General features: G+C 39.0%; 1 protein-coding gene across 3 annotated transcripts in view; it reads left to right on the plus strand.

Moving 5' to 3' along the window:
* Nucleotides 1-19,951, plus strand: part of ANOS1 (anosmin 1) — a 146,018-nt gene that overhangs the window by 90,084 nt on the left and 35,983 nt on the right. For all 3 annotated transcript variants that reach the window (XM_086609504.1, XM_086609510.1, XM_086609516.1), the window contains 2 exons: nt 4,458-4,642; nt 12,727-12,856. In XM_086609504.1, coding sequence (XP_086465630.1) covers nt 4,458-4,642; nt 12,727-12,856 — 315 coding nt within the window. The remainder of the gene's footprint in view (nt 1-4,457; nt 4,643-12,726; nt 12,857-19,951) is intronic.

A 19,951-nucleotide genomic window follows, 5' to 3' on the forward strand; every position in this document is an offset into this window, starting at 1 on the left:
ATTAAACAAGACGATATACTTTTGGAGAGGACACAGGATATGACAGGATATGATACATTGTAAAACTGCACACTGGAAAGTCTAAGTCTGCCCAATTATATAGGCACAGAACTAACCTTCTCTAACATCTTATCACCTGTCTGCAGGTGGTGCTTGCTTCTAAGACCATGTATGTCTTGCAGAGAAAGGGCAAGACCAATACCGAACTGCCTTCTCAGCTGATGAATTCAGCTAATTAGCCTCTTCAATCTGTCTTTCTGCAACAAAGAACAAATAGAAGCGGAACAGGCTTGCTATTCATTTCCTTCAGGGGTAAATGACCTTCCTGTCACTAAGGAAGAGCAAACTCTGCAACCATGACTAAGATCCAGTGAATGAGTTTAGTACTTATTCTTACCATTTTGACAGCACTCACAGCTATAAAATGAACTCAGATTGAATCTAAGAATCTACAGAAGTTCCTATAGTTTGATCAAGCTCTGGAGATTAGTTACAACAGCAGATATAAAATACTCATCTGATTTGCTGGATTTACAAACTGGATTTGCCCTCTAGTACTAAGCGCTAAAGCCCAATACTAAAAGAATATTAATGTAAGTACACTGCCACTAAAGCTATATATTGCAAATGTTGTTGAATTAACATAACAAGTCCAGTTACTTGTTATCCTAATTGTTTATTGGCTTGCATTCACTGTAGTCTTCAAACTGTCCATTGTCATTGCTTTTTTTCATCTCTCTTGAGAGTATTACTAATCAGTTACATAGTCTTCACATTTTTATTTCCCTTTACTGGAGATATCAAATGTACTCTCCTACTCTTCTGTCATCTGCTTCATCCACCTCCTTTACATTGTCTCATCTAGTGAAGGAGTTCAGAAAGTGTCACTTCTCCATGGCCTACCTCATGTTTTTTTCTATATGGACATAGCGATGTTATAAGTAACAGTAAGTGCCTAAAATAGATTTGGTACTTCAGAGATAAAAATGGGGACAGCATCTCTGCTTAGAAGTAAAACAATTTAAAAATGCAGAGAAAAAGGAAGGAAGAGAAAGGGATGGAAAATGGTTGATCAGGTTCACTTTGTCTAACATGCACATACATACATCCCCAAGTAAGGACATGTATCTTTTTCTACACTCAGCTGGTGACAGCTGAAAAAATTACCCATCACCTTTTTCCTGTTCAGAAGTTAGTGGTCTCTCAGGTGTGATGATACACCTACCTGTGTGAAGTAGGACCCTTTTTTAACAAAGATTTAGAGTTCATGCTGTCTAAACCAGCCTAACTAATTTTGTCTGAAATGCTTAAGGGAACAATCCATACATCAGACCAAACTGCACATCTAGGAAAGGTAAATTGTGAAGAGAAGATTATGACATTTAAAAGGTGTGATGGTATGACAATGTCATAATAGGATCGCTGGAGCCAGATTACAGTTTAAAGACTCTTTTCATACTTAAAAATAGTTTTGTACTAAAAAAGTAAAGTACAGTTTTAAAGGTGCACATCGCTGAGTCTTTGAACAACTGTGTTTACAGTTGTGCTGATGCCATGAATGTACCCTTTACTGTCCAAAACCTTTCCATGGAAACGTTTTGAACACCTGGGGAACCGACATTTAAAGTACAGATTCTTACGATGGACCAGTGTGCATTTATGGCATGTGCCATCTGAAAGACACCTTTAGAATTGTTTTTCCTGGGCTCTGGTATTGCACACATACAGCAATCAGTGATTTGAATTCCTCAGTTAAGCCCTGCAGACTGCAGAGGACTAATTTATTCCAGCATGATGAAAGGGCTGACCATTTACATAATAAAAAGCACATTGAAGAGTGATTGGATCTACACATCTGGATATGAAATTGGTGGTGCTGGTTCTACAAAAAGTATTTTAAAATACACTTGTGCTTTGCCCTCGTTGTTTGTGCTGCTGTGCTCCATCTGCACGCAATTACGTAACAGCGGAGAGGCTGAGATACTTGCAATCAAGTGAATCCAACTGCCCCTAATGCAAAGCAGATGGAAGTCTTCTTAACATGCAAATTGTAGGATTATTGTACATCCTAATTAAAGAAGGATTTTCAAATGTGGAAATCCGAACTGACGTTCTGTGATGTTCATTATATTAGACTAAGACTCCAGGCTGTTGAAGGATATCCAGGGTTTAAACTGCTGTGATAACTAGATTTAAGTACTGGATTTTCCTCAGGTTGATTTTAGGTTTCTTCAAGGGCTACAATATCAATTTTATATTTACTTGTAGCTAATCGTATAATCAGATTTAGGAGAAGACCTCTTAAAATATAAGAGCGTTTTTTTCACCTAAGGATATTTTGATATTCTGGTCATCTGTGGCAGACTGAGTAGGAAACAATTTAGTGAACCAATCATACAGCTGGCCTTAAGTGGACGCCCACTGATTGACAAAATAACTAAAGTGCATATGATAACTTGCTAAGAAAGTTTACATGTCAGCATAGAAATCTTGTGACATATTCTGAAGTGATAAAATGCTGCGTACTCAAATATATGAGCTCCTAAAGTCTATCTAGAGAAATGTATCTAACACTTGATTTTTTTGTTTAATCAAAAGATGCCAAATTGGAAGAGTTTTTTCCTTCCAGTTACTGCAGATGTTTTCAGAAAGGTGGTATCGCCTGCAGTAGAAACAACAAAAATAACTGTCTTTCAGTGTCACTCTGTAATGAGAAATTACTGTAAAATTTTAGAAAGACGTCTTTGTCTCTGAAATGTACCGATTGGACAATATGCATTAGATATAACTTATCTTGTCCTGGTTTCAGCTGGGACAGAGTTAGCTCTTCTTTTTAGCAGCCAGAAAAGCTCCATGTTTTGGTTTTAGTCTGAGAATTGCTCTGAGAAGAAAGCTGACAGCGCACTGATGCTTATAGTTGGCACTGAGACCTCAAGGACTTTTCGTTCTTGCCAGTGTGCAGGAGCACAACAGGATAAGGGACCCACAACTCCTTGTATGATTTGAGCTTAGACTTAAGATTGAGGGTTGAATTGGCCAATTAGTGTTCCATATCATGCAGCGTCATGCCCGGTATATAGATGAGGGTCAGCTGAAAGAAGGGTCTTTGCTCTTCCGGGGCTCTTGCTCTTGGACTCTTGGAGTGCTCTCTCTCTCACTCCCTCTCTCTCTCTTTTTGGGCCTCTCACTCATCTGGGATTGCGGCGTCAGGACTTATCTGTTTCAGGATCGTTAGTTCAGCACAAGATGGGTCTTGGTCACTGGGTAGTGAGAAACTACACTGTGCATCACTTGTTTGTAAATCTTATTATCATTATACATATGTATATATTCATATATCAGTAGTAATAGTATTAAATTCTTCTTATCTCAACCCATAGGGAGTCTCTTTCCCTTTTCCCCTTTAATTCTCTTCCCCATCCCCTGGGGGTGAGAGAGGGTGAGCAAGAGGCTATGTGGCATTTAGTTGCCGGCCGGGCTAAACCACAAGATATCTATTCTGAGATGCCTTGGAATTACCTTTCCTAAATCTTTAGGGAAGAGAAGAGAGTGACACATCATACAATGTAGCTGTATGTGAGTCAATAACGTCATGCTGCTGTGGAGAAGGCAAACAGCTTGCTTACGTTTATCAGGCTAACATTAAGGTGTGTGACATAATCCCACTATTTCAGTCTACACTGGTAAAAGTTTAGCTGCAGTCTGTGTTCTGTTTTAGGCTTAACTTTGTAGGAGGGCTGTGGGCCAATGGGAGAGTTTCCAGGCAACTGCAAGAATGATCAGAGGTCTAGAAACACTGATTTAAAATGAAAATGTTATTAGACTGAAGAAGAAAACATTCAGAGGCATAACAGTCTTGTGGTACATAAAAGACTCCTCCATGGAGGAAAGAAAGAAGCTCTTCTCCATGATCCATGAATGTTGTGCATAAGTACTGAGCTTAAGATGCAGTGGAGGAGACTAGGCAAGGTAGGGGGAAAACTGTCTAATGATCAGGATAGAGAAGCAGTGGAACAGATTACTGTGTGATACTTTGGAAATTCTGTCATTAGATGTTTTTGAGGACAAGTTAGGTGAAAATCTGGACAACAGGTATAGCTGATTCTGCTTGAGATCAAAGAAATCTTTCTTCATTTTTTCAAAGCATATTTGGAGGGTGTTTTCTGTGAGAGAAGTTTTAGCTTACAGCTTTCAGATCTTTTAGCTTTTAAACGAACTAAAGAAAAAATTTTGAAGAGTTTTTAAAGACTAATTTTACTGTTAGCAGAGATAGGTCAGCTATTAACACTTCTGAAACTCTCATGCTCATCAGCCTGTCCGTTACTTCTTTTTTCCCTTCTGTCTGACCAACCAACTCCTTTTCTTTTGATGAGTTTTTTATACAGCTTAATCTACATATGGTTTAATCTCATTTTGTACATTACTCACGTATTTTTGTCTGCACATTCCTATTACAGGTGTTCCACTGAAACCTCGGAAAGAGTTAAAATTCATAGAACTTAAGTCTGGAGACCTGGAGGTGAAGTGGTCTTCAAAATTCAATATTTCCATTGAGCCTGTGATCTATGTTGTTCAGAGGAGGTGGAATCAAGGAATCCATCCAAGTGAGGATGATGCTACTAACTGGCAAACTGTGGCACAGGTCAGTTCTTTGTAAAGCGATATGAATCCCTAGCTTCCAGAGGATAATCTAAAGGTCCTCTTCAGATTGGAGAAGATTTAGATCATTTATAGGTTGAGAGGCTTATGCAGAGGAAACTCTTTCTGGAGTTTCTCTCCAGGTGATGACAGAGCCACAAACGGACTCTGGATTTCCAATGCCTTACTCCATTGCTTAATGAGCTATTTTCTAGGTTTACTTAGAAGAAATGAACTTCAATATTTTAACTTACAGTTTTTCAGTTATAGAAACATCCAATGCTTTTGATATGTATTGAAAATTACTTAAAATAAATGTGTGATTATATCCATAGAGAAGTAAATATTTGTTTCCTTGTCTCCAAAAGAAAAAAATACTAAGAGGTTTATGTTTTCAAAATGAGTTTATTTTGTGGGTTTATTCTGTATAGGTAAACCTCTGTAGACCTAGCTGGAGGCTTGATTTTCATAAGGCCAGTGAGTGAGACTTTCTTGTAAGCACATACTTATGATCTGTTCAGATGGGAATTCCAAAGACTCTGAAAGGCACAAATCTCTTGAAAAATGTAGAACTAGATACCAAAATCCATTGAACGAAGCACATGACAGACGTAGTCCTTTCGAGGTCAGTGGGACTCTGTTCACAGTCTCCAAGGCATGTCTTGGCTCTTACAAAAATGATAAGAAATATAATTAGTGAAAAGGTTATTTTTTTTCTTTAAATGAAACAAAGAGTGAAAAAAAAGACTAAACCTTTTATTCTTTGTGAAGACGTTTTTTCAGATGTTGCCCTCCGAATTCGGAAAAGCCTATGATGTCATACTCTTATCACTCAGTGCAATCCAGACTGAAAATGTAAGATTCATGAGCAAATGTTTCTTAATGAGAAGCAGCCAACAGAGCATAAATTTTCACGTAGTTCCTTCCCAGTTTCAATCTGTTTTTTAACATGCTGACAGTCCACCTGGATGGCAGAGTTCCAATCGTTTATCTTAACTGCTTCACCCTTATCCCTGCTGACAAGAGAAGTAAAATGCTGATTTTGAAAAGACCTGCAAAATGTCATTATAGCTAGGAAAAAAAGGAGAGAAAGAATAAATAGAACCATCCAGAAAATAAAGTAAGGACTTTAAATTCTGTGGCAATCTGTGTTCACTCTCAATTCAGATTGTGTAGGAAAAAGCTATCTTAAAATAATGCCAAGCTTGTGAAACTGAACACTCAGAAGTTGAGCTCTTAGCTTCAGTGTGGTGCTACAGGAGGCTGCCACTATGTTAGAGTCTTGCTCAGAAAATCACCTGCATCAGATCTTGGCATGAAACCCTGCTTGTGTAAGCCCAAGAGAAGGTGCAGACTTTCAAACCTGATAAAGTCGCAGTGACTTATTTATTATCTCTCAGCTGAGATGCAGGTCTTCAATTTGCATTCTCCATATTCAGCAAAGAACCTTCTGCCTTTGCTACTCGAAGGACACCACAGAGCAAAAATGAGCCAGATCTGAGTTACTCCTCACTGTTATCGTGCCATGTATATGTGCTAGACTGAGAATCGCAGCTCTTCTGGCTGGTGGATGCAGACTGCAAAGGTAGCACACTGCTATGCTTCTTCTCATCCCAGAAACAGACCTCATGCACATTTCTGGAAGCCTGTGCTATATGTAACAGTGGAGCATATATGAACCTCTGCCTTCTAACAGTTGATGTACAGGAGACAAACGTGTTCCTGTGCAAGGGTGATAAGGGCCCTGACACCTGCCTTTCCTGGAGGTCTGTTACACGTGGGCAGAAGGGGCTGAGTTAATCCCTGTGGCAGGAGAAGCCTCCTCCAACTGACATCTTTCTGAGAACTTTGCTGTCCCTTCTGACACAAGAGACACATGTTTGATTGTGTGATGGACCCCACTGGGGTTGTCAGTTCAGAACAAGCTTCAGAATGCCTGACTGGCTTTGTGAACTGTGCATACCTTATGGGACATGCAGGCTGGGCACGCTTGAGGGGTGCTAGTAATCAGAAATTCTGTCTCTATAGAATAATGTACCTCCATGGTAGTTTTAGACATCCCAGCAGGCAGTCAAATTTGTTAAGCGTGGCTGCATGCAATAGAATTTACTTTGCAATATCAGCAACAAGGATGGATATCCATTTTGACTAAGGTGACTGTTTACACAGCCTCTGGGCTTTTCTTGTCCTGATAACTGAGATTCTTTCTTGTATGATTCCAAAACACTGGGCTGTGAGACCTTCATTACAGCTAAAGGCTGAGAAGAGCTCAGCTATACAGCTATGAACTCCTGGGGCATCTCAGTCCAGGGGAGATGATGGTGGAGTTTTCATTACTCTGTTTCTGACTTAAGCTAGAGAACACGTAAAAAGTAGTTGGAGATCAAAAAGACTGTAGGAAAGAATCTGAATTTCTCTATGCCGATGCCCATATGTCTTGTAATTATGCAAACTTATTGTTTGCATCTTCGTAGAAGAAATTTCATAATATTTTGTCAGAGTTCCTCACCCAATTTCTGGGTTTTATTACCTGCCCAAGAATAAATGGCGTTATAATTTTGAATAACTTTATTTTAAAGGATTTAGTTTTCAAAAAAACTTGCTATTTTGTATTGCCTTAACGTGAGTTAATTTACAAGTATTTTCTCATATAAGTTTTTACTTGATATTGATAAAATGATTTTTAAAAAGTTTTTTGCCTTTGTATTATATTGTATCATCAGGTCTTTTTTTGATGTTTTATTTCTAAGAAGGAAGGCTCAATCTATAAATATCTTATTTATTTAACTCCCAAAGTATATAAAGAAAGCAAACACATTGAAAAGAATTTTAGTTATTTCAACTTCAGGAAGAACTTTAGTTTTTTCCCACACATTTTTGGGAAAACTTGACATAACTAACAATTTGACTAATTTGCATTGGTTAATATAAAAACTATGGGAACCAAGATACTAATAAGCCTAATTACCTATGATGCACAGTGTCCTAAGTGGTTATGTCAAGTTTTTTACACTACTATTTTTTATAGTTTAACCAACTGCACAGGACCAGCTGCATTATCCCATGAGAATACTGTGTATCTTATGAACAAACTTATAATTCTGTTTGATGCTAATGCTTTCTAAAAACAACAGTATTACTATTTACATTGGATACTTAGATAGTTAATCTTATTAAGTTAATTAATTAAGTTAATTGAAATATGCGAGGTGAGTTATCTTCAGATAGGAGAACACATGTCTGTGTTGTGTATGTCAAGCAAGTGTGTGTGCATAGATATATATATATAAAAAATATTTATGTATACATATGGGCAATATGGGCAGAGAATAATTAAGTTTACCTATGAGATTATTCCTTTATTAAAAAAAAATAAGGGGCAGTATTTACTGCTAGCTTGATTGTGACAAACCTTAGTGCTTCACCTTGGAATTGTCTAAACTGCATGGACAACTAATCTTTTTTAAAACTTAATGTTTCTGAGACACGTAAGCTTCTGGTACTGAGGGTCACCAAAGGTTTCTCAGCTCTCAACAGCGAGAAACCCCTGCGGGAGCTAATCACCACTCCCATCCACTAAAGGTTTCTTTCTCCATCTATCTCCCAGGAGAGGCCTGCTTTGGTAACCATTCTTAGAGAGTGCCCACCTTGTGTGGGATTGCATTCACATGAAATAGGAGATGTCTGTGTCCTTTGATAGCGTAGTGGATGCAGCACTGTCAGGTTTCTTCTGTATCAGAGGAAATATAAACTCAGCTCTTCTGACACCCTGGATGGTATCCCTTCACTCTGTGAACTGCAAATTCTTTTATCACTGTGTGTTGTTTCAAATGAAGATGTAGAGCTATGAACTCAGCAGGGCAAGGCTGTCCTCTCCTATTTCCATTAAACCTTTACACTACTGAAAGCAGTCCAGGATTGATAGTGTGAAAGAAAGGGAATGAACACAATGAAACAGTCCATTGATTACTATAATCCTTGGATAGGGGAGAATCATCTGTACCAGTCTTTGCTAAAAAGACCTTACACCAATTTTTACATGTATATATAAACCAGAAAAATATCCTTGGAGCAGTGACACAAGTATCTCATCTGAATGGCCTAACTGCTCTTCTGCTGGGTCATATATTCTCTTTCTTCTCCCTCCCCATCCTAAATTATCCTGCCTTTCCCTTGCAAGAAGTTGTTGTAATTTTCAGCCTTCTTTACTGCAAGGAACAGTTCTGCCCGTGAATCATAGAATCATAGAATCATAGAATCATAGAATCATAGAATGGTTTGGATTGGAAGGGACCTCAAAGATCATCTAGTTCCAACCCCCTGTCATGGACAGGGACACCCTCCACTACACCGGGTTGCTCAACACCTCATCCAACCTGGCCTTGAACACTTCCAGGGATGGGGCATCCACAACTTCCCTGGGCAACCTGTTCCAGTGCCTCACCACCCTCAAAGTGAAGAACTTCTTCCTTATATCTAATCTAAATCGACCCTCTTTGAATTTAAAGCCATTACCCCTTGTCCTATCACTATATGCCCTTGTAAAAAGTCCCTTTCCAGCTCTTCTGTAGGCCCCCTTTAAAGAAGAATGCAGAACATGTTCTAATTCAAAACAGCATGCATCCAAGATGCTAGGGATTATTTTCTCCCAACTTCTCAGACAGAGGATGGGATGGAAGGTAGGTCAGCCACACTCTGGGTAAGTACTTTAATCGTTAGTCAATTATATGAACAGCATGGGGAGATTTCTGTGGGCATTTTGAAGAGAATAGCGGATAATGCCCTTTTAGAAGGCAGGATGAGGGGACTACTTTCAGGAGAAGGCTTAAATAATTAAGGACTGCTGGGAGAGGAGTAGAACTGTCAGTGCGTCCTAAATGGGGTGGCTCTGAATGATTCTCAGCCAAATTCTCACCTGAAAGCCCAACCAGTTTCTTCTTTCTGCCATTGAAGGTGGCCTGTTGTCCCTTGGACCTGAAATGCACTATTGAGAAGGGGTGTCAAGCTATTCACTGTATTCTCCACGTTATGTCATCGCAATTATGTGATGCTCTTTTATAAAACTGTATCCTGATGTAACTAATGGGGACTTTCTCTCATCTTCATTGAACTTTGGGTGATACTGAAGGTGGACATGTTAGCCAGTGATTTGTCTGAGGACTCATTCGTTATATGACTGTATTCCAAATGAAATGCCTATTGGGATTGGAGGTTAGCTTCAAAACATTTCTCTTTGAAGTAAAAGGGTAATGCTTAGCCAAAATAATTAGTAATTATGATCCTATAATAATTTGAGGGATGATATTTTTGTTTTGTCTTTTATTTATGATTATCTAAAAAATTATACTACCATTCTAAGAAATCAATAAAATGGTTACTTAATAATGTCTCTCATAGTCAGGCAGAATTTTGGATGTGTGATGATTTTGAATCATTAGATATTTAATACCACTCAACATAACATTTAGTGCACTTACATTAATATGAGACAGATATCAAAAGGACTCTGAATGTTGCGATCTCAGCTCCAAACATATTTAAGTATGGAGAACTGACTTAAGCAATTAAACAAAGAATTCAATTTACCATTTACGTAGTATAAGTTCTCTCAATAGTATTTAGCTCTTTCTTGAAATTTATTAAATCTATATAAAGGTTGCTCTGAGGTGCCAAAGTAGTTTATGCTCTGTAAAGCAGGGGTTACAGATACACGTCCTGCACGCCATTGTTTAACACGAGCTTTGCCAACGAAATGAATGATGAAATTATTATGAAAGTAATAGGCCCAAGGCATGTTCATAAATTAAAATAATTTTAGTGATATGGATTGACAGATAATTTGATCTTACAGTATTTTACAGTTTCCAAGGAAGACTGACACAACTGAAATCCTTTCTTTTAATCACTTTTAGCAGAATAGCTGAGCTCATGCAAATGACAGACAAGATTCCTTAGCTGAGGAATTTGGGGTCAAGTCTATTCGGATTATGCTTGCCTTGTAACTAATTTCAGCAAATCTGTTTTTAAAATCCACAGTGTTTTAACTAGTTAATTACAATTAGATATTGTTCCTGACCCTGATTTCAGTTGCAGCAGTAACCTGAATATATATTTTTTTTTTTTTTTTCTGATAATATAGTGATAGTTTATGTTACTCTAGTTTATTGTCGTATCTTTTCTCTAAGTTCTTGAGTATATGGGCCTGCATGCTGGAAAAAACTAGCACATATGAGTGCTGCATAAAATAAAAATAAGGTCCCTTCCAGCCTATGCCATTCTATGATTCTATGATTCTGTGATTCTATGATTCTATGAACAGTAAAAGTTGGTTCACATAGGTTTTGGCTTCCCTAGGGGAACCCATTCGTTGAACAAGGTAATTCACTCTACAGGTAAAATAGAAGCTAAAAAAAAGGAAAGAAGATGAGGCAGACAGTGGAAGTGTCATGAGCGTTACCACTGCTTAAGCTAAAAAGACAAATGTAGAGGTCTGAATGGAGAAATGGAGACAGGCCCTGAGTTAGCAGCAATATGGAGGAGAGCTCAAAGTCTGCAACACTTACCAGTTTGAGAGTGGTCTACAGTGCAGTTTAGAAAGGCTCTCTTTCCTTTTCATGCACACACAAATAAGATATCTGTTCCCCTAAATTTTGCTTGTCATCAAATGAAGAGATTAAGTGAAGGATAACACCTACAAGTTTTATTTGTCAGGGCTCTAAAAATACCATTGCTGGAGACCTGAAGCAAATTCCTCAGGTTCTGTCTATCTGAGTTAGGTTGGCAACTGCTACTTTCTTACATGGATTGGAAAGAGAGCAAAAGGCATATATGCTGTGCCTTTTTTGGGGAAGTACTTGGCATCACTGCAAGTAACATTGAATTCTTTACAGGGAAGGCAGATTTTTAAATTTACAGAAAAAAGAGCTTACGAAAATAAATTGATGTCACTGCAGTTTTAATGAGCTTGCATTTTTTGTCAGTAATAATAATCAGTGTTGATTGTATAGTATATTTAGACATGTACAATACATTTGGTCCAGATTCATGTGTTACTTTGGTTAAAGAATTAAATTAAACTGCAATAAACATGACATCCTAAAATAAATTGAAAACTGGATAATTGAGAGATAATAGCAAAAGTAAAATCAGCAACAAGTGAATGAGTTTCTGATGAGTTCTGCAAAAATGGTACATCTTCTGTACTTGGCAGTGATTCAGCAGTTACCAGAAGGCTGTGTTCACTTCTGATGTTAGTACCTTAGGAAAAATAAGAAACAGTGCAGAAGACAGCTTTTCAAATGATTAGAGGGGAGAAAAAAGATAGAGGAAAGCTGGGCTCAGAATAAGAGCACATAAAGCACCTCATACTTAAGGGTTCAGAGTGCATCTATGCTTATGCCATATTTCACCGCTTAAAGCACTCCCCACAGAAGGTGGAAATTGAACTCATGACACTAGCAGTCTCGGTGGGTGTTGTTGAAGAAAAGGTCGTCTCCTCTGACCTGAGAAAAGTCTGCAGGGAAGAGTTAAGGCTGTGTCTTTTTGACAGAAGTTCAAAGATCTGAAGAAGGCTTACATTCATTACCTGAGAGTTTTGTGTTTTCTATGAACTAGAAAAGACAGCTTTCCACAGCACTGATTTCATGAAGCCATTTTAGACCCTGAATTCTCTGAGATATGAGAATTGGAGAAATAAGCCTTGCGACACAGGGCAATGAGTTCCCTAAAACGTCACTACCTAAACAGGTAGCCCCTATATCCTGGTGAAGGCTGTGATAACTGGAAAACTAATTTTGTGAATTTAATACTTCACCAGTTTTCTACAGGTTACTTTTTCCAGAAAAAGCCTGCAATGCACTCTAAAACTGGGTGGTTATATGATTTTATTCACAGCTGTAAATGCTTTGCAGTGCAGAACGATGCTCGGAGTCAGGTGAGGTGGTTGCATACAGCCTGCTGACACTGGTGCATATGAAAGAAATGTGTCCCCTGCCCTTCAGTCTGACTAGCTGGTGTTGTGTACAACAGTTGGTAGCACAACTAGCTATGTCAGAACAATGAGTGTAAGTGTGACATTTTCCCCACCAGACTACAGACGAGCGGGTTCGGCTGCCGGACATCCGAGCAAGCAGGTGGTACCAGTTCCGCGTGGCGGCTGTGAACGTGCATGGGACAAGAGGCTTCACAGCACCCAGCAAACACTTCCGATCCTCAAAAGGTTAGTTTTCGTTCACCATGTCTAGTGCTTGCTTTCCACTCATTCAGACGTGGAGCGCAACCTGATCTGCTTACTCCGTGGCAGAAGGTTTTTAACAGGTGGGTTTTTGGGTAGTTTTGCTACCAGCTTCAGAAATAGTTTGAGATTTGTTTGAAGTCAGCAAAGGAATTAAAGGTTAAAGATGTCATTATTCTTTTATCAGTAAGGGGTCTCAATAATAAACCTGCTTTTAAACATTTTCCGCACAGTTGGTGTCAAACAACGTGACCCTGACCATGAAACATGAAGGAACTGGGGCTTCAGACTGTTATTCCGAGAGATTCCTCTTATTTTTTCTTTTTAGTTATGAGAAATATGTTGCTGCCATATGTTTAGCAGAGTACTGAAATATTTTGTTGCCTGTATCTAAATAATTGTAGCAACATTGTTTTGATGGAACTGTGGGATCTCTTAACATAACTTTCCCCTTGCTAGCACTAATCATAAGGGCTTAAGAATAAAAAGGGTATAGATTGTAAGTAGCATGTTTCTATTCATTAGAAAGGCATGCCAGACAATCCACAAAGTATTGCAGGAATTTTTGTTGCCGTTTCTGGTTTTGCAAGGGTTTGAGTAATAAAATAAATTTGAAAATTATTTCTGTACCACTAAATGGTATTCGGGGGATGGGGGAGATGGCAATGGACGTCCTGTCCTGTGAAGTTGCTGGCATTGTCCCTGGTGTGCCTTTGACCCATGCGAAGCAAAATTTTCCTGGATGACTGTCAGGCATAGTGTAGGAGTTAGCACAGGCCAGAAACTATTCCTGACAGACAAATGGTCTGGATGTGGTCACCCTCTCTGAAAGGCAGTCAATAATGTGGACATAGCCAGACCATGCTAGTTGACTTTAGTGCCAAAGAATGAGATCTATGACTCTTCACTCTTCTAAAAGAGGTAGTTTCTAATAGAAAGACTTGTCTTTGTTTTAGTAGTGACAGAATCTTTACGCTGTTATAATGCATATTTTGGAGAACACATTTCCTCCTCTTTCTGCAGATAGAATTATCTGGCAATATAGACAGTTGCTATCTATGGGTTCCCCTGCTAGCTTTTAGCTTGCTGTTTGGCCGTAGTCAGTCCTCGAAAAAATTTTACTGTAGATGCAGTTATAGAGGCATGCAAATGCTTTTGCTGGTATGGATGGTTTAATTACTTACTGAATGTGTATACATTAGACTCAATAATTTTTTGGTGCTATAACCACGTTTGTGGTAGGAAGGTTGGCTGGCATAGCTATTCCATTGCTGCTGTGACCACAAATCTTTTCAAGCATAAAAGAAGTATTAGTTTGTGAATTTATTGTACTTAAGTAGCATATCATTTCAGTCACATCAAAAATACCATTCCTTTAAGCTGTGTTGAGCTTACTGCAAGGACTCAGTAAGCTTACTCAGGACTGTGTTGAGCTTACTGAAGGCTGGAGGCCGGTCACCAGTGGGGTTCCCCAGGGCTCAGTGCTGGGTCCAGTTCTGTTTAACATCTTTATCAATGACCTGGATGAGGGGACTGAATGTACCCTCAGTAAATTTGCGGACGACACCAAGCTGGGAGGCTGTGTCGATCTGCTCGAGGGTAGGGAGGCCCTTCAGAGGGATTTGAACAGACTGGATCGTTGGGCTGAGACCAATGGCATGAGCTTTAATAAGGCCAAGTGCAGAGTCCTTCACTTGGGGTATAAAAACCCCAAGCATCGCTATAGGCTCGGGGAAGAGTGGCTGGAGAGCTGCCTGGCGGAGAAGGACCTGGGGGTCTTGGTTGACTACCGGCTTGATATGAGCCAGCAGTGTGCCCAGGTGGCCAAAAAGGCCAATGGGATACTGGCGTGTATCAAGAATAGTGTGACCAGCAGGAGCAGGGAAGTGATCCTGCCCCTGTACTCGGCACTGGTGAGGCCGCACCTGGAATATTGTGTCCAGTTTTGGGCCTCTCGCTTTAAGAGAGATATTGAGCTCCTGGAGCGAGTCCAAAGAAGGGCGACTAAACTGGTCAAGGGGCTGGAAAATAAAACTTACGAGGAGCGGCTGAGGGAGTTGGGGCTGTTTAGCTTGGAGAAGAGGAGGCTGAGAGGAGACCTGATTACAGCCTACAAATACTTGAGAAAAGATGGTGGGGAGGTGGGGGAGGGGCTCTTTACATTAGCGATGGGTGATAGAACAAGAGGAAATGGGTATAAGCTTAGTCAGGGGAGATTCAGGTTGGATGTTAGGAAGTATTTCTTCTCTGAAAGGGTTGTCAGCCACTGGAATAGGCTGCCCAGGGAGGTGGTTGAGTCCCCATCCCTGGATGTGTTTAAGAAAAGGGTGGATGATCTACTTAGGGATATGGTTTAATGGGGATTAGGGATGGTTGGACTCGATGATCTCTAAGGTCTTTTCCAACCTAGAAATCTATGAATCTATGAATCTATGACTCAGCAACAGTAGTAGCTTTCTCTTCGCTTTTCTTCATTAGCAGCACTTTAGCAGATACAGCACTGTGTTGCTGAATCTGACATCAACTTTCTTTTAAACTCAGATCATTGTCAGCTTTATTGAGTTTGTAAAGATTTTCCAACTATTCTGCTTGGAACCACTGTAATTGCAATTACATAAAGGTATATCATGATATCACTGAGGTTTTGGTTTGAGTGAGACATTTTCAGGCAGGATTTATATTACTTTCCAAAAAATTCATCTCCTACTGAGCGTGCTAGCCACAGGATTATATTGTTCAAAATACCTGCATTGGTAATGAAGACAAGAATATCCATGGTAAGTCATACCGAAGGTCTCTTTAGCCCAGTATCTGACCCCAGCCAAAAGTGGGCTTTTGGAGAACAGCATAAGAGCAGTCTAAGCACATAGGGATATTTCTTCAGAATAGCCTCCCAGCTGGCAGTGAATTGTGTTTCAGGAGCTTGTGATTTTGAAATGATTACATGTTAAATACCAGAGTTCTCTTTTTCTGTGGTCTCTGCAGCTACTCCTGAAGCACTTGCTCTCCTTGAGTGCTGCTCATGACTGTCTGGTGGAGGTGGGGAGCACTTCTAGGACTTTGTGACAAGGACAGCAGGAGCCAATAATATCTCTGCAAGCTCTTCTGTAATAAACCAAAATAACGAGATCTTGATAATGGCAGAAAGCATGTAGCCAGCATTGTTCAAAAGGCTTCTGTAACCCTCAAAATAACAGTTTTCCTATCTAAACTCCAGCCCTTGGCAGAGAATCGTGACTTGCCAGACAAACAGCAAGGAGTTCAGTTAGCTATCACCTTTGTAGCCAAAGTCATCCTATTCTGACAGCTCATTTGACTATTTTAGGGGTTTTGGTATTGTCAGCGGTTATTATAAAGATATCATGTTCGTTAGATGAAACCCGTAGAAGCACTAGGTCACGCAGATGAAGACACTGCTAGGTGGTGACTGTTGGGAATGATACTGGGACGCTTCAGTTGGTATGTCCTAGCCTTCATGTCCCTGAGTAGGTGCTCATAGCAGTAACAGTTATAATGTCACATAGACATTTAATTACTACTTTGGAACTCAGTGGGAAGTGGCAGCCCCTGCCTGGCACTGAGGCAAGAAACTGCTGCTCAGATGTGCCTAGTTTTTTGAGTACCAGTGTCTACTGGCCCCTGCTGAGCTCCTACAGGCACGTTTAACCTCCAGTTTGGAAAAGGAAAGCAGACTTTGGCACATAACCTTTGGAAGGTTACTGACTGACTGTGCTACGTTTCTGTGAAGTGTGGACAGAAATTCACATTAGTTTTTGTACTGTTTCAATTCACCCTGTTGTGCCAAGACCAAGAGATTATTATCTTTGTCAGACTTAGCAGAAGTTTTCTTCAAAAGAAACCCTTTGATGAGGAAACATGACAGCAATTCCTAAGACAGTTTCTCACACAAGATGCTGAATTTTTACCAATTGCTTGTAAGTTATAATGAATAGCAAATTATTTGGGTTTGTATTTTCTTTAAAGGAGGACAAACATGATATATAATCTGAATCTAGGGAGGAGTACGGCACCACAAAGTCTCTGTCACTAAATATTTTAAGCTGTTAAAAACAACATTCAAAAGCATTGCTGCTGTAATTATTTGGAGAGAGAATTTTGTTTAGTTACCACAATTCTGTTTTATACTATTTTGCGATTTTTGCAAATGCAAAAAATGTGATCTCTAAGTAGACACAGCAAAGTAAGGTTTTGTTTTATTCAAAATAATGTTAAGTCTTCTGAGGTAGGTAATTTCCATTAACTTTTCTAGCACTAAATAAAGCTCCTTATTATCCAAATTACTTTAATTTCCCAGTCATGAAAAAGACAAAAACAGGAAAACAAGAGTATTTCATCTAACATTCCAGCTTACCATTCTTCATCTAGTTGTGTTTTGTGGTTTCATCTACTGCCGCTTTTGATGCTCTTATACCGTAAACATCTGAGGCGAAGGTTTATTAGCTGTTTTACACTGCCTCATGTGTTCATTTATGGCATTAACCTGTAAATAATAAATAAAGTGACATAGCTGAGATAATTTATGAAATATTCAGAGCTTAAGCAGAGGGAAGTTTTTTTTTATGCTGTTTATTTCTCTTTTATAAAGGAAATGAAGGGTTTGCATGTGCTTGTCTGGCATGGCTCTTTACAGTGAATGAAGTGAAGAATGGCATTTTGACAAAATGTGATTCCAAAATTACAAGAAGCACATATTAGACTATGCCTATCTGTGTGGAGCAGAGTGGCTAGAAGATGAAGTGAATACTGTACCTAGGAGAGTGGGTTCGTTCCTAGAAGTAGGACTCCGCATACAGATTTTCAGATTGATACTGTCAGCTAAAATTGATCAAAACTTTCTTCTATTTTGACAGTGGTTTCCACTTAACTTTTCAGAGTTTTTAAATTGTGTGTGCTTTCCTTTTCATCTTCAACTGAGTGGCAACAATTTTCAATAACAGCAATAAATAAAGCTAGCAGAATGCCTGGCAGAACATTTTTGATCTCTAAAGGTAAAAATATATTTCTCTTCATATTTTGACTGGCTCTCTCCAAGCTGTTTCATTTTCTCTGGAAGCAGGAGAGAACTGTTCCTGCAATCCATAAGTGAGTCTCCTTGGATGAAAAGCGTCGTGTGCTTTTTTACCATTAAGCTGGCACCAGATAGCCTAACCTAACTGATCAGAAGCTGCCCAGCACAAGTAATAAAACTTTTAATTTGTTACATTGGGGTAAGAGTTTTTAGGCTATTTTTTTATAGCTTTTTATGATTTATGATGAGAATGAACTCAGTAACAGAGACTGAAATCAACTAGGGGGATCAGTGTTAGGCATTTCAATATAATACATTATCTTGTTGGTCTGTAGTTAGATACTGTGCCATTTTCCCAGACGAAGAGAGGCTATAAGATGAAAACAATGAGGCCAAACCATCTGATCCTTCTACCTCTGCTAAAGGCTTTTGTCTTCAACATGAAGGCAGTTGCTAGCATACACAGGACAAATTGTCAAGCAAAAAGAAGCAGGCAACATTGTTTTCACAGCACATAAGTACCATGCTGGATGTGATTTCATGCATACATTACTGAGTGTTAGTAAAACCAGAACAGACACCCACTCTCGGCAATAAAATTCTGTCTGTTGCTCCTTTGAGACCAATGATTTTTTTATACTGTTGCACAGCTGGTTTATGTGTGCCATTTCCATGGGGCAAAGCCAGTCCTCTCGCTTATGCCTTGGAAGTGTTTAATGGTTGGAAACTTGTCTGCAGAGCAGCTTCAGCAGATTTTTAGAATTGGAAGGTCTAATGTTTAAAAGAGAGCAATGGGAGATGCATTTTAAGTCAGAAAAAAATCTATAAAAAAGGGTTTAGATTAGAGTCAAACTTGCTATCACTTTTACAACTCACAATGAGAATTCTGGTTCCAATGTCGTTATTTTCTTCTCTGACATACATTCCAAATCATTTACTGTTTTCATTACAGTTGCCACATTTAAAGCCAAAGTGGATACATTGCAGCAGTGTGTGATGTGATTCGTGTGTATAGCTTGTCCGTACTCTTTTGCTAAGGTTGCAAAGTGCTTCCAGATCCTATTGATTGAAGAACCTTGTAAAAAATATATTTTGTCTATCACCATGTTTACAAATATGAGTGTGGGAAGATGTGCATTTTAAAATGGTGATGATGTGAGGGTTTTCTTTTTTTCTTTTATTTGCAGCAAGGAATCCTCCCTTTTGGGAACTGGGAACAGAGTTTTACTTGTGATGGCTGAGTAGCCAGCAAGACAAGAATTTAAGTCCTTTGGGTATACTCAAGCCAGATACAATCCAGACAAATGTAGTACTTACTCCATGTGCTGGAACAGCAGCTTCAGCCTTGACCTAATGAAGCTATCATTTCTAGCAGCGAGAAGTGATTTACTTGTCAGGCTGCTGAGACCAGTATTTTTTTGGATTTGAGGACAGCTGTCTGCACCAAACTGTAGTATATATATAATGACTTTCATTTTATGTGAGTTGTAGTATAAACTGCAAAGGAAAAGCTGTAACTAGCATCACTCTTTCTGCAAACCAAAGAATTTGATTTAACACTCAGATAAATTCATGTATATAAAATTTCAGAACTTTACATTTGAAAAACTGGCAGTAGTTTCCATTCTAGTAATTTAATGTTCATGTATCTGAATTATACATGTGGGTAGTCAGTCAAAGAGATCACAGATATATGAAGACTAACAGTAGAATGACTGCTTCACGGTCAGCAGAATGCCAGTTTAGCTTTATAGTCAGGTTAGCAAACACTTTACGTATATAAGCTTTATAATCCAGTGCCAGTTATTACACCTTGAAGTATTTCAGCATGAGTTGTATACTGCTTTTTTAAGTATCTGCATAGTCATAAGCATAACAGAGCACCTTGTAGAAGCATGACTTTTCCATTCAATAATGCAATAGTGAAGGCTTAAAAAAAATCAAGGAAAAACAACTAATCTGTTATCTAGTAACTAGCAGGCATGAATTATGGAGGAGCATGCTCTTGTACTTAACAGTTTTTGAGGGTTTTTGGAGGTTTTGTTTGTTGA

This window comes from Tauraco erythrolophus, chromosome 1 (assembly GCF_009769465.1).
Source record: "Tauraco erythrolophus isolate bTauEry1 chromosome 1, bTauEry1.pri, whole genome shotgun sequence".
Taxonomy (NCBI): Eukaryota; Metazoa; Chordata; class Aves; order Musophagiformes; family Musophagidae; genus Tauraco; species Tauraco erythrolophus.